The sequence below is a fragment of the Micromys minutus genome (genome assembly GCF_963924665.1).
Source record: "Micromys minutus genome assembly, chromosome: 2".
Classification (NCBI taxonomy): Eukaryota; Metazoa; Chordata; class Mammalia; order Rodentia; family Muridae; genus Micromys; species Micromys minutus.
The window spans coordinates 57,749,826-57,762,030 of record NC_137971.1 but is presented as its reverse complement, the minus strand read 5'-3'; the positions used below and the strand labels follow the sequence as shown (position 1 = coordinate 57,762,030).

The 12,205-nt window shown below is 50.3% G+C and overlaps 1 protein-coding gene across 1 annotated transcript in view; it reads left to right on the top strand.

Annotated features, from left to right (window-relative positions):
• Window positions 1-7,581, top strand: part of MUC5B (mucin 5B, oligomeric mucus/gel-forming) — a gene marked incomplete at both ends in the record, with an annotated part of 32,289 nt that extends 24,708 nt beyond the window's left edge. The window contains 18 exon segments of the mRNA XM_080912970.1: window positions 19-200; window positions 507-675; window positions 1,347-1,603; window positions 1,870-2,056; window positions 2,159-2,384; window positions 2,477-2,652; window positions 2,734-2,803; window positions 2,983-3,083; window positions 3,511-3,542; window positions 3,800-3,980; window positions 4,317-4,421; window positions 4,537-4,574; window positions 4,974-5,087; window positions 5,668-5,754; window positions 5,848-5,970; window positions 6,112-6,157; window positions 6,707-6,815; window positions 7,392-7,581. Of these exon segments, the coding sequence (XP_080769096.1) occupies window positions 19-200; window positions 507-675; window positions 1,347-1,603; window positions 1,870-2,056; window positions 2,159-2,384; window positions 2,477-2,652; window positions 2,734-2,803; window positions 2,983-3,083; window positions 3,511-3,542; window positions 3,800-3,980; window positions 4,317-4,421; window positions 4,537-4,574; window positions 4,974-5,087; window positions 5,668-5,754; window positions 5,848-5,970; window positions 6,112-6,157; window positions 6,707-6,815; window positions 7,392-7,581 (2,393 nt within the window).
• Between the last annotated feature and the right edge of the window lie 4,624 nt (window positions 7,582-12,205).

Genomic DNA, 12,205 nt, shown 5'->3' with positions numbered 1-12,205 from the left:
GTGCCCTTTCCCTCACAGGGGATATCATCTACAATAAAACGGATGGAGCTGGCTGCCAGTTCTATGCCATCTGCAACCAGTACTGTGATGTTGACCGCTTCCAGGGTGCCTGCCCCTCCTCTTCACCTCCAGTGCCCTCTACACCTGCACAGTCATCTTCCCTACTCCCGGGCTGTGATAATGCCATCCCTCCCCGGCAGGTGAGTCTCCCTTATCCCTCCACCTCCCTCTGGTGTGGTGTGGTATGGGTTTGGGTTACCAGGGACAACTGTTTTCGGGTTGAGCCATGGCTAATGCTCAGCAGCACCCTAGCCCTGTGGCCTGTCTCAGTGACCTGTCTTCCAGTAGCTCCTTTTGAGAAGGGTGCATGGACTCTGAGGTCTTGATCAGCAGACACTGGTTGCCTTCTGACATTCAGAGCTAAAGGAACCTAGGGCTGCAGACAGGAGAGGGCTTGAGTTTTTGTATGAGCTCTAGGTGAACACCCTGTGTATCTTGTCCCTCAGGTGAATGAGTCTTGGACCCTGGAGAATTGTACAGTGGCCAGGTGTCAGGGCAACAACCAAATCATTCTCCTAGAGCCGGAGCCTGTGGACAATGTCACCTGTGTCAACAAGCACTTGCCCATCAAAGTGTGGGACCAGGAGCCTTGCCACTTCCATTATGAGTGTGAATGTGAGCAGAGGGCAGGCATTGGGACAACTCAATCAAGATGGGACAGGATTGAGGCATTTGACCTCAGTGTCTGTCAGTCTCAGACAGCACATGGAAATGCTGTGCGGGCCTGCAGGCACTGGGTACAAGGAGGCTAAGAACATGGATGTGGCACAGACAGGGTCTGTAACCAGAGAGGCAGGGTGGAAAAGCCACAGTGTGAGTCCTTTCCTGTGGTATTGATGACAACTTCCATTACTGAATGATAAATGACTCAAACTTGGGACTGAGAACTGCAAACTCTTAGGGTCTCCCATCCCCAAGCTAGAGTCAGATAAAACTAGGCAAGTCTACACTCTATGGAGGCTGGGAAGGATCCTTCCTGCCTTTCCAAGTTAAGGGCTACAGTCTTTAGCTTGTGGCTTCATTGCTTCATTCTGCCTCCATCTTCTTATGGCCTTCTGCTCCATGCCTATCTCTCCTGTCATTTATAAGTACACTGTCATTAGGTTCAAGGGACACCTAGGTAAGTTGGAATGGTCCCATTTTAAGACCAACATTATATTCATAGTAAATATAGTTTTAAAGACACCTATTTTATAGGTATAGCACTGTTCCCCTAAAGTTACTGAGGTGGTACAGGGAGGGGTAACAGGATTGGGGATTGAGTCTCCAACTGTAGTTTCCCATAGGCTTCTGCAGTGGATGGGGGTACTCTCACTACCTGACATTCGATGGTACCTCCTACACTTTCCTGGACAACTGTACCTCGGTGCTCATGAAAGAGATTCACCCTCGTCATGGCAACCTGAGCATCCTTGCCCACAGCTACTACTGTGGGGCAACCACAAATGTCACCTTCTGTCCCCGTGCTCTCAGTGTGCACTACAACTCCATGGAGATTATCCTCACCACCACCACCACGAAAAGTGGGAAGGAAGAAAGCCTGGTGAGTTTTGTGATAGGTAGGACCACCATACCATACTGCAAACATGGGGTCTAGATATGGGGTGACACATGCAGAGATGAAGAGCTCTGGGGACCAAGAACATTTCCCCTCTGAAGAAATGACCTGTAGGAGTTGGCCTAGGCAAAGAAATAACTCATAGCTCTAGACTAAATAGGAATATCCCTGGTGTTTGGGAGGGGAACCTCCCAACGTAGCATGCAGCCTACTTGGCCGTCTGATTTGTGTTTCCCTCTGGACATCCATAGATTATATGGGACCAGATGTGGATAAGTTCAAGCTTCGGTAAGAATGGTGTGACCGTGTCCTTCAGTGGGGCCACCACAATGAGTGTCAACATTTCCTCCATTGGCGCCAGCATCACCTTTGATGGAAACATCTTCCAGATATGGTTGCCCTACAGATATTTCAGCAACAATACTGAGGGCCAATGTGGTGAGTAGGCATGATCTGGCTCATTCTGCTTTTGTAAGTGGGGAAAGGACCAGCTCTACGGGAACCAGCGGGAGCTGATGGAATCCCTGCCCTACTCACCAGGTACCTGCACCAACAGCCAGACAGATGACTGTCGCCTGCCTGATGGCACCACAGCTTCTGACTGCCAGGACATGGCCAAAGACTGGCTGGTGCCCGGGAGCAGTATCAGTGACTGTTTAGCTCAGCCTAGCCCTTCCCCCAGCACCACTCCCCAGCCCCCAGTGTCCAGCACACTGACCTCCACCACATGCCCCTCTGCACCTCTCTGTGAGCTGATGCTGAGCCAGTGAGTCGGTCTTTGGGGTGGTGGGTTTGGGCAGTAGTTCTCTTGGCCAGCCTCCCTGCTGAGCTCTCAGCATTGACCAATCACTGTTATAGGGTCTTTGCTGAGTGCCACAGGCTCATCCCTCCAGATACCTTCTTCAGAGCCTGTGTCAGTGACTGCAATGCCAATTTTACTGACACACTCTGTCAGAGCCTAGAGGCCTACGCATCACTCTGCCGAGCCCAGGGTGTGTGCACCGACTGGCGCAATGCCACTGGAGGGCTGTGTGGTAAGTTGGAAGCATCCAACTTAGGGCTCCAACTTCCTTGGTTTTTCTGAACGTGTTTAATGACACTCTCTGTACCCACAGACCTCTCCTGTCCACCTACTAAGGAGTACAGGCCTTGTGGACCCCTGCATCCAGCATCCTGCAGCTCCAGGTGAGTGTCATCTAAGTAATGGGGAGTGTGGAGGTAGCAGCTGGTCTCCCAGGCAAGTCTGAAGGGTTTAAACTGAACATGTGGGTACCCTCATCTTAGTACTCCCTGGGATGTTCACAATTGGCTCTTGGAAGTGCTACCTGATTTCTAATCTTACACTTTGCTCTTCCTCACATTAGGACCCCAGACTCTTCAACTGGGATGCTGGCAGAGGGCTGCTTCTGCCCGGAGGATCAGCTCCTCTTCAACTCACGCATGGACATCTGTGTGTCCGAGTGTCGTAAGTGCTACTCATCTACCATAAGACAACCCTGCCCCACCCTTTCCCTCCACAGGCTCCATCCTCACCTCCAGGCCAGACTCCTATTCTGCCAAACTAGTATGAGAGAAGATCCTGGTGATCCCATAATTCCTGCAGATGTCAAAAGGCCTCCTGTGAGCCCGCCACCACTCTGAACTCTGCTGCTTGGGGCTGGTCCAAGAACCTGCCTCCCTTCACTACATAAGAGCTAGAGTCTCAACATCTAATTTTACTGCTACCTTGGAATTCTCTAGGATCTTCTGTTCCATCCTGGGAAAAGATAGAGGTCTTGGCTCGGGTACAGGTAGCCAGAGCTAAGAGCCCAGTTCTCTCAGCTTAGGGCCCCTTTCTGCCTGGCCTTGAACCGCAGCATCTTCAGTAACAACTTTTACTCATTTCTTCCCAGCCTGCGTGGGACCAGATGGGCTGCCCAAGTTTGTGAGTGGTGCTGTTCTCTGGCCTCTGCTTGAGCTAAAGAAGAGCAGGAAGAAGGGAGGGAGGAAGGGAGAGAGAGAGGTGAAGTCTTCATGGCCCAGGAAGCTGATGTGGGATCCTGAGCTTCCTCCCTGTTGCCTCTGGGCAGGAGAGGGCTAACCTGCTTAGGGTAAACTATGCCCTGGAGTTGAGTTCAGGTAGACAGGCCAGGGACTTAAGGACCTCAGAGCCTTCAGAGTTCCTACTTTGGTCTGTTTCAGCCCGGAGAACACTGGATCAGCAACTGTCAGGACTGTGTGTGTGACCCCAGCTCTGTGTCAGTACAGTGTGAGCCAGTGAAGTGTGAGAGCCAGGACAAACCCCCACAGTGCACAGAAGCTGGCTTTGTGACTGTGACCTGGCCCAGCACTGATAATCCATGCTGCCCCGAGACACAGTGTGGTGAGCATCTACTGGGGACATAGAAGAGTCACACTCTAGCTTAGCTGCACTGGGCCATTCGAGGGGTTAGGGGAGTGATCTGAAGATGCTTCAGCTTTTTACTTAAAAATAAAGCTGGTGACCTCTGGTCTGATTTAACAAAGCAGAAAATTGATGAGGATCAAAGGGGTCAAAGAGTGGAGGGGGGTGGAATTTGCTGAAACCCAGAAAAACCATGAAGCATACTATGTCCCAAGGGGGGAATATGACACTAGAGACCAGTATTTCCAGAAAGGAAGATGGGGTGGGGTGGGGTGGCTAAATTGGCAGTGTCCTGACAGAGCCAACTCTCTACAGTCTGCAATTCAAGCACCTGCCCTACGAGTCCGCCCAAGTGTGAGCCAGGGTATGAGCTGGTCCAGACCCATGAGAATGGCAGCTGCTGCCCCAGCTCCAGCTGTCGTAAGTAGGAATGGCACAGAAGCATGGGGGAGGGGACACTGAGACTGGTGGGATGCGGAGGAGCTAGGGTTTGTGATCTGCTGCCAGATGCATACTCAATCCCCTTTCCTTTCAGGACCTAAGCTGTGTACATACAATGACACCATCTATGGGGTAAGGGCTCAGCCCAGGAAGGGTGGATAGCAGGGGTAGGCTGAGATGGGTGAAAGCCCATGTCCCCCAGTCTCTGGTCTTGTCATGACATTCTTGCCATGAAGGCAGATTTGAAGAGCAGGTCTGGGCCCTTAAGACATAGGACATAAGGCCATTGTGTGTGTGTGTGTGTGTGTGACTGTGTGTGTGTGTGCTTGAGACAAGCTACCACATCTGTCAGTGCTCAGTTTTTGGGACTCGCTGCTCACTGCTATCCCTTGTACACTGGGTACCTGTGTTCAACCTGAAGAACAACCCTATCTTAGGGGAGAAAATACCTGGCCTGTGGGATTCAGCTACACATCCTGACCTGATGTGCTCACCCACATCCACCTTGCCTTCTATGTCACTCTGCTCTAGGTTGGTGCAACCTTCCCAGGGGGTCCCTGCCAGACATGTACCTGCCTCGCTATGGGCAATCAAGAACCAAAAGTAGAGTGTAGGAAGATCTTCTGTACCACCGCTTGTCCCCAGGTGAGCCTGTGGCCCAGAAAATGCTCTGAGGGGTTATCCATGGCAGCCTATCATTGAGAGTCCTCCTCCAGATCACCATCACTTTGAGGTCTTACTCTTTTCCAATGGGAAAAGTAGGGGGAAGGTAAGGACTGAAGGACAGGACCTGCAGACTGATGAGCTGACTAGAAATTATGGTACCAGAAGACAAGTAGTTCTCAACCTGTGGGTCGCAACCCCTCTGAGGGTCAAAAGACCTTTTCACCAGGGTCATGTATCACATATCCTGTATATCAGATATTTACATTATGAATTATAATAGTAGCAAGATTATAATTACGAAGTAGCGATGGAGTAATTTTATGGCTTTGGGTCACTACAACATGAGGACCTGTACTATAGGTTGTAGTATTAGGAAGGTTGAGAACCACTGCAGTACAGAGAAGCAGGGTGAGTTAAACTGCAAGACCTGGGAACAGAGCAAAGGCATGACCTGTGACCTTTCTGAAGTTCCCGTTAAGGAGGCCCAGAGCCCCAACTGTGTCCTCAAGAGGATGACTGGGATGAAGGAAAGACCTGACCACCTCTCCTGTCCCCACAGGGTTTCAAGTACACACTGGTGGCAGAACAGTGCTGTGGGGAGTGTGTACAGAATGCCTGCTTCACGCCAGAGGGCCAGGCAATACAGGTAATAGGAGAAGGTGGGAGAGACCTTCCCGTGAGTAGGCCTCATCCACAGTAGATTGCCACCTGGACCTCTATTGTGTGATTTGCTTTTCAGCCCAACGAGACCTGGGTGAACAGTCCCGTGGACAACTGCACTACATACCACTGTAGGGCTGAGAATGGAGTCCATGTGCTGATCCCAAGCCCCACATCTTGCCCTGATGTATCCAACTGTACAGTACGTGCCCGGGAGGCCCTGCCTTTGGGTGGTCCACCCTTATCGTGCCCCGGAAGGGTCTGCCACAATGAGTCTGGGTTTCTACCGCTTGTCCCAATATCCTGACTCTGCCCCAGTCTTACTCTGTTTTTGGTTCTGTAGGGAACCCTAAGAAAAACAGGTTGCTGTTACTCCTGTGAAAAAGAGGGTAAGTTGAAGATGTCCATCTAGTCTTCCAGCTCTATTCAGTTCCCACCAAAAGCAACACAAGTTTCTCCCGCTGGGTGGCAGAACCCACCAGGGTCCCAGGATAAGAGAAAAGTGGGCCACCCTTGAAAGGGGTGTCTGTTACTTCTCTTACTGCTGTGGCAAAGCATGGGACAAAGTCATTTTAAGGAAGGAAGGATTTGTTGGAGTATGCAGTCCCACCATGGTGAGAAGACATGGCCACAAGAGTAGAAGCAGATGGCCATGTGTCCGCAGCCGGGAAGCAGGGAGGGATGACCACTGATGGGTAGCTCACTTTCTCTTCATTAGGGCTGAAACCCAGCCCATGGAGGTCCTGCCCACACTCAGGGTAGGTCTTTTCTCATAAATTAACTCAATCTAAAAAACAAAATCTCTGAGCTTTTCTCTTAGGTGACTCTAGATTCTGTCACATTGACAGTTAATGTTGACACCATGGAGGGGCAGCTTTACCAGGTCCAGGGGCTCTGAATAAGGGTCTAGGGTCCTTGCACTGGCCTGTCTATTGCAGACTCAAGTACCTGTCAAGTGCAGGTAAATGCAACCGTCTTGCGACACAAGGGCTGTGAGACAAAGGTCAACATCACCTTCTGCGAGGGTTCCTGCTCTGGAAGGTCCAAGTGAGTTGGGCGCCTTACCTCCCCTGAGAGTACAGCACAACTAGTTGCTACCTGTCACCTTGGGTCTCACTGAGACTGTCCCCTGCTCAGGGTCAGGAGTTCACACACAGCTCTCTGCATAAAGCATATGGTCCATCTCCAATCCAAGCCAGGGGCAAACCTGGCTTAGCTGCACAAAATGTTTTGGCTGGGGACTCATGGTCAGGAATCTGATATATCTAGGGGGTCAGGCAGCATCAGATCCCTCTGTGAGCCCCAGATGGCCCCAGGCTGTGGTCAGCTGTGAAGAGGGAGTGCCCAGGAAGGTTGAGAGTCCTTAGACAGGGAAGGAGAAATGGTCAGAGGCTCACTTCAGGGCTGTCCAGAGGGAACATCTGAGCAGAGTCAGAAGAATGAAAAGGGAACAGAATCCCAAAAGGTTATGAAAGATGAAGTAGGATTTAAAGAGAGTCCAGGAGAAGGTAAAGCTTTGTGTTTAAGAAAGTAGCCATAGTAGACAGTCAGGCAGCTGTTAAGAGCTCACAGAGCAGCACGGATCATTCTACTGCTAAGAGAAACACCCTCCCATGTCCACAGGTACTCCATGGAGACCCAGACCATGGAGCATGAGTGTACCTGCTGTCAGGAGAGCAAGGTCCATGATGTAGCTGTGACTATGCAGTGTCCCGACGGTACGGTCATCCAGCACACCTATACCCACGTCGATGAATGCAACTGTGTCCCGGCTTGCAGCTCCCTGCCTATGACTTCCATGAACACTTTCTAGAGCCTGCTGCTGGAAGGCAATTGCATCCCCAACCCCTTATGTCCCTCCACCTGGGGCAGAACCTGCACAGCTGACTATGTAAACCTTAGACAGGCATGTTCCACGAGGCCCACAAGAACCCTCTGTGGCTCTCACTGCCTCTGCTCCACCCTCTGCCTGCCACTCGGTGAGGCCAGCACCAAGGAAGGTGACGGGACAATTAAGATCCACTTGAGGAGGGTGCCAGGTGAGGATTTGGCCCTGAGGAGCTTGTTGGCTGTTTTGGCCTTTTCCCCTTTGAGAGCCTGTGGCTGTAGGACTCCCCAGAGCAAGCCTGTGTGCCCTGTGTCACATAAGGCAAGCCCTGTGTTAGTCACTTCACTTTCACAAAGGCAGATGGAACTGTCCAAGCAAGACCAGCTACCAGGGAGCTGTATCAGGCAGGGTGGCTGCCTGCTGGAGGGGCTCTGGGATCTGGGGTTGAAGAGGGGTCTGTGCTCACTCATCCCTAAGCTGCAATAAACTCTGGCACTGCGTGTCTCCTCCTGGTGTCTTTTCCCGGGCACTCTGCGTGGCTCCCTGTTTGTGATTCAAAGTTGCCAGGGACAGAGCTAGAGCTATTAACAGAACATGAGGGATGAGTGGGTGTTTAAGGAAAGGTACTCAGCCATTGACTGGGAAGCAAGCTAGGGACCCACACACCAGCCTCTCAGCCACTGAACCCAGGACATTCTCGATAGCCAGCAGAGCCTGTGGGCTGAGGAGACCAACCTAGCACCCAGCAGTATGGTAACTGCAATGCACAGGAACGCAGAGTAGGGTGCTTTGTGCTGCTCAAACACCAAGAGGCTGTGGCTACAGTGGTGCTAGGACCCCAAGTCCTGTTCTGCCTCCTCAGGTGTACTATATTTAAGATACCTGACAACAACTGGCTTACTATACAAGTGGCTATAGGTTGCTCGTTTCTTTCCCTCCCTCTGTTGAAAGTGGAGAACAGTCCGTAAGTTAAAAGGGAATCACATGAGTTGGAAATGTGGGGTTCTAAGACTTGGGTTCCAGACGTAGGAGTGGCACAAAGGAAACATGACAAAGGGGAACCTCTATGTGGTGTGGGACAGATAATGTTCTGGCTGGGCTGTGTAGGAAGGGTACAAGATAACCTCCAGTGTACAGAATGTGGTCTGTGGTGGGCTCTGACCTGGGAAGATAAAAGCACGGTGGTTAGCTTCTGGAACCAGAGGGATCCTGCTATGGGCTGTGGGCTACCCTGCTTTCCAAAAGTGGATGCAAACAGACCCAGTGTGGCAGAGCTCCTGGACCTGGGGTAGGCTGACACAGGTCTTCACAGATGTGGCCAGTAAGCCTGCCTTTCTTGTGCATTTGGTGAGGTCCATCTAGCAGACAGCACACTGAGGACTGACAAACATGGTCCAGAGGTTGAAGAGGTGGCAGGTGTGCTGAGGGACAGCAGGAGAATACTGAAGCCAGCTTCTCTAAGCTCACCTCTGATCTCAGAGTGTGGCTTCCAGGACAAAAAATTCCCCATCCTTATGAAGCCACAACAAAATGCTGATTCCTCAACCCCAGTCACCTCCATGCACCTCACTGGGAGTCAAGGGCATCATTTGGCAGGGATGCTCTCAAGTGTTGAGGTCTTCCATGTCAAGGGATGCTATGGCCAATATATAGTGTGCACCATCACTGTTCTACCCACTGGGTAAACAGAGGCGCTAAGAGATGAAAAACTGCTTCAGCAAGAGCAGTGCCTGTTCTAGCCAGGGAAGCAGACCCGAGAGTCCATTCTGAAAATCTAAGGCCTGACTGGAGCTCGGGGAAAATCATGGCAAGGCACATGAATAGACAAGCAGCCCTAGGTTCACTTTATATTCTAAGAGGGATTCTGCCTTCTGGATAGGAAAGTAGGCAACTTTTCCCCACAGTGACAAAAGGAAACTGTAGGCACAACTCGGATTAAGTGGAAAGTAAGACAGACATCCTTCTGAAAAAAGAAAAAGACATTAGCAATACATCATCCATGACAGAGCAACCTAGGGGTCCACATCAGGAGGCCCAATACCCTTCCCCACAGGGAGTGTATATTTAGCTCCTAAATCACCAGGCCTCTGGGTCCCCAAGTGAGGCAGAGTCAGGAAACAAAATGAGAGCAAGCAGCAGGCACTCAGGTTTGCAGATGAAGTAGGGTAGTTTAAAGATTATTGGTAATACATCTGAGGTTCCCCCAAAGGAAAGAACTAAGAGGGAGCTGGGCACATACCTGTAATGCTAGCACTCTAGTGGTTAAGGCATGAGGATCACCAGTTGGAAGCCAGCCTCAGCTACACAGTGAGACCATGAAGAGAGAGGAGTGTGTGTGAGTGCGAGTACCAGACTGTTCTTGCTGGTATTACAGTCATGAGGAGGAAGGAAGGATACTTCTCAACTTGGAGAAAGCTGTGGTCTACATGCTTTCCCTGTTCCCACATTTCCACCCCATAGCTTTTAAATAGACCTTGGATGCAGGGTCACATTTCCATTGATAGCACAGCAGAGGTCTACAGCTCAAAAAAAAAATTCTGGTAGACTTGGCTCAAAATATGAGAGGCCAGAGGGAAGACTGTGGTTAAGAGCACTTGGTGTTCTTCCAGGGGATCCAGGTTTGATCCTAGAAACTACATGATAGCTTAAAACCATTTGTAACTCATCCCCGGGGATAGGACAACCTCTTCTGACCATAGGCACTAGGCACACACACGGTACATAGACATACATGCAGGCAAGATCCACATACACATAAGATAATAAACATTTAAAGACATGAATGAGGGTCTGGGGCAAAACTTAACAGGTAAAGGTACTTGTCACTCAAGCCTGGCTACTGAGTTCAATCCCAGGAACCTGTATAAAGGTAGGAGGGGAGAATTGACTCTAAAAGTTATCCTCTGACATCCATATGCACAAGGTGACACACGTACACATGTGTGCATGTATGCGTGTACACACATATACATACACCATATAGTCACACATAATATTAATATATGAATTAATATATGAAACGTAAAACTAAGTAAATAGAGACGGCTCAGTTGGTAGAATGCTTGCCATATAGGCATGAGGATTTGAGTTGAATCCCCAGAACCCACACAGAAGCAGGACTTTGTACTGTATGCTGTAATATTAGTACTGGGGAGGTAGAGAAGACAAGCAGATTCCTGGGACTCACTGACCAGCCAGCCCAGTCCAGACCTAGTCTCTACCCTGTCTCAAAAATCAAAGGCAGTACCTGCAGGACAACACCTAGGGTTGACCCCTAACCTCCAAATGCATATGAACACACACACACACACACACACACACACACACACACACACACTGAACTTAAAACAAATATGCTCACTCTCTCCTAAGCACCCAGGGAAGTCTCAAGGGCCCAGCCTGCTAAGCAGAAGGTAAGCACTCTGGGAAAATGTTCCTCAGCAACACTGGCTTTTGTACCTGGGAGACCTGCTCAAAGCCCTGTGGTGGAAACATGGTGGACATTGTTCCTCCCACAAACAGCACTTGGGAGATGTCACGATGAGGAAGCATGTACTACTCTTGTGAGCTCACAAGCACAGCTGGGTAAGGTCTGCTCTACCAAAGGCAGGGAAGATGCTTGGGAGGAAAGGAAAGTATCTTCATGTTCTATTGCTGTGAAGAGACACTCTGACCAACACAATTCTTAACAAAGGAACATTTAATTGGAGGGTTGCTTACAGCTTCAGAGTTGGTTCATTATCCTCATGACAGGAAGCAGATAGGCAGACTGCTATGCTGGAGCAGGAGCTGAGCCGCATCCTGATCCACAGGTGACAGGAGCTCAGACACATCCTGATCCACAGGTGACAGGAGCTCAGAGTGGCAGCACAAGCATAGGCTTCTGAAACCTCAAAGTTCACCCCTATAACATATTTCCTCCAAAGGTCACAGCTACTACAACAAGGCCACACCTCCTAATCCTTCCAAAATGGCTACCAACTGAGGACCAAGCATTCAAACTTATGAGCCTATAAGGGCCATTCTCATTCACACCATTATGAAGCTAAGCAGGAAGGAGAAGCTTGAGGAATGAGGAGCTCAGAGTGACCCTACAGGGACAAGTGAACAAGTTCAAAGGCCGCAAAGAGAGCATGCCAAGCACCCACAAAGAGGAGACTGTCAGAGAGCTGGGCACTGTCTTAGAAGGTCTCTGCTAGTCACTGAGATGAAGAGACAAGGTACTTGGACATTAGGGATGTAGGACAAATGTGGGGCATAGAGTAGAGTGTATGTCAGAGAACAAAAACATGGAGCCAGCACCCAATCCTAACATGGGGCCTTATTCTTCCTGTGCACATGATATCCCCAGGAAGCACTGACCTAGCTCTCCACTGCTCCCTGTTTACTTTTCCACCATCCTACTGATGTCCTCGAGCCAGTGATATCTCCATCTCTGTATCTCCATACTATCTGACTGACTACGCCCTGCCTCCAGGAACCTTCTTCTCAGCCCCTCCACTGTGCACACTCTGGTGGTTGCTCTCTGGCATAGTCTGTGCTGACACCTTGCTGAGCCTGCTCTGTATTAGAGGCCAGGAAGGAATTCTCCTTTTCTCTGGTCTTTCAG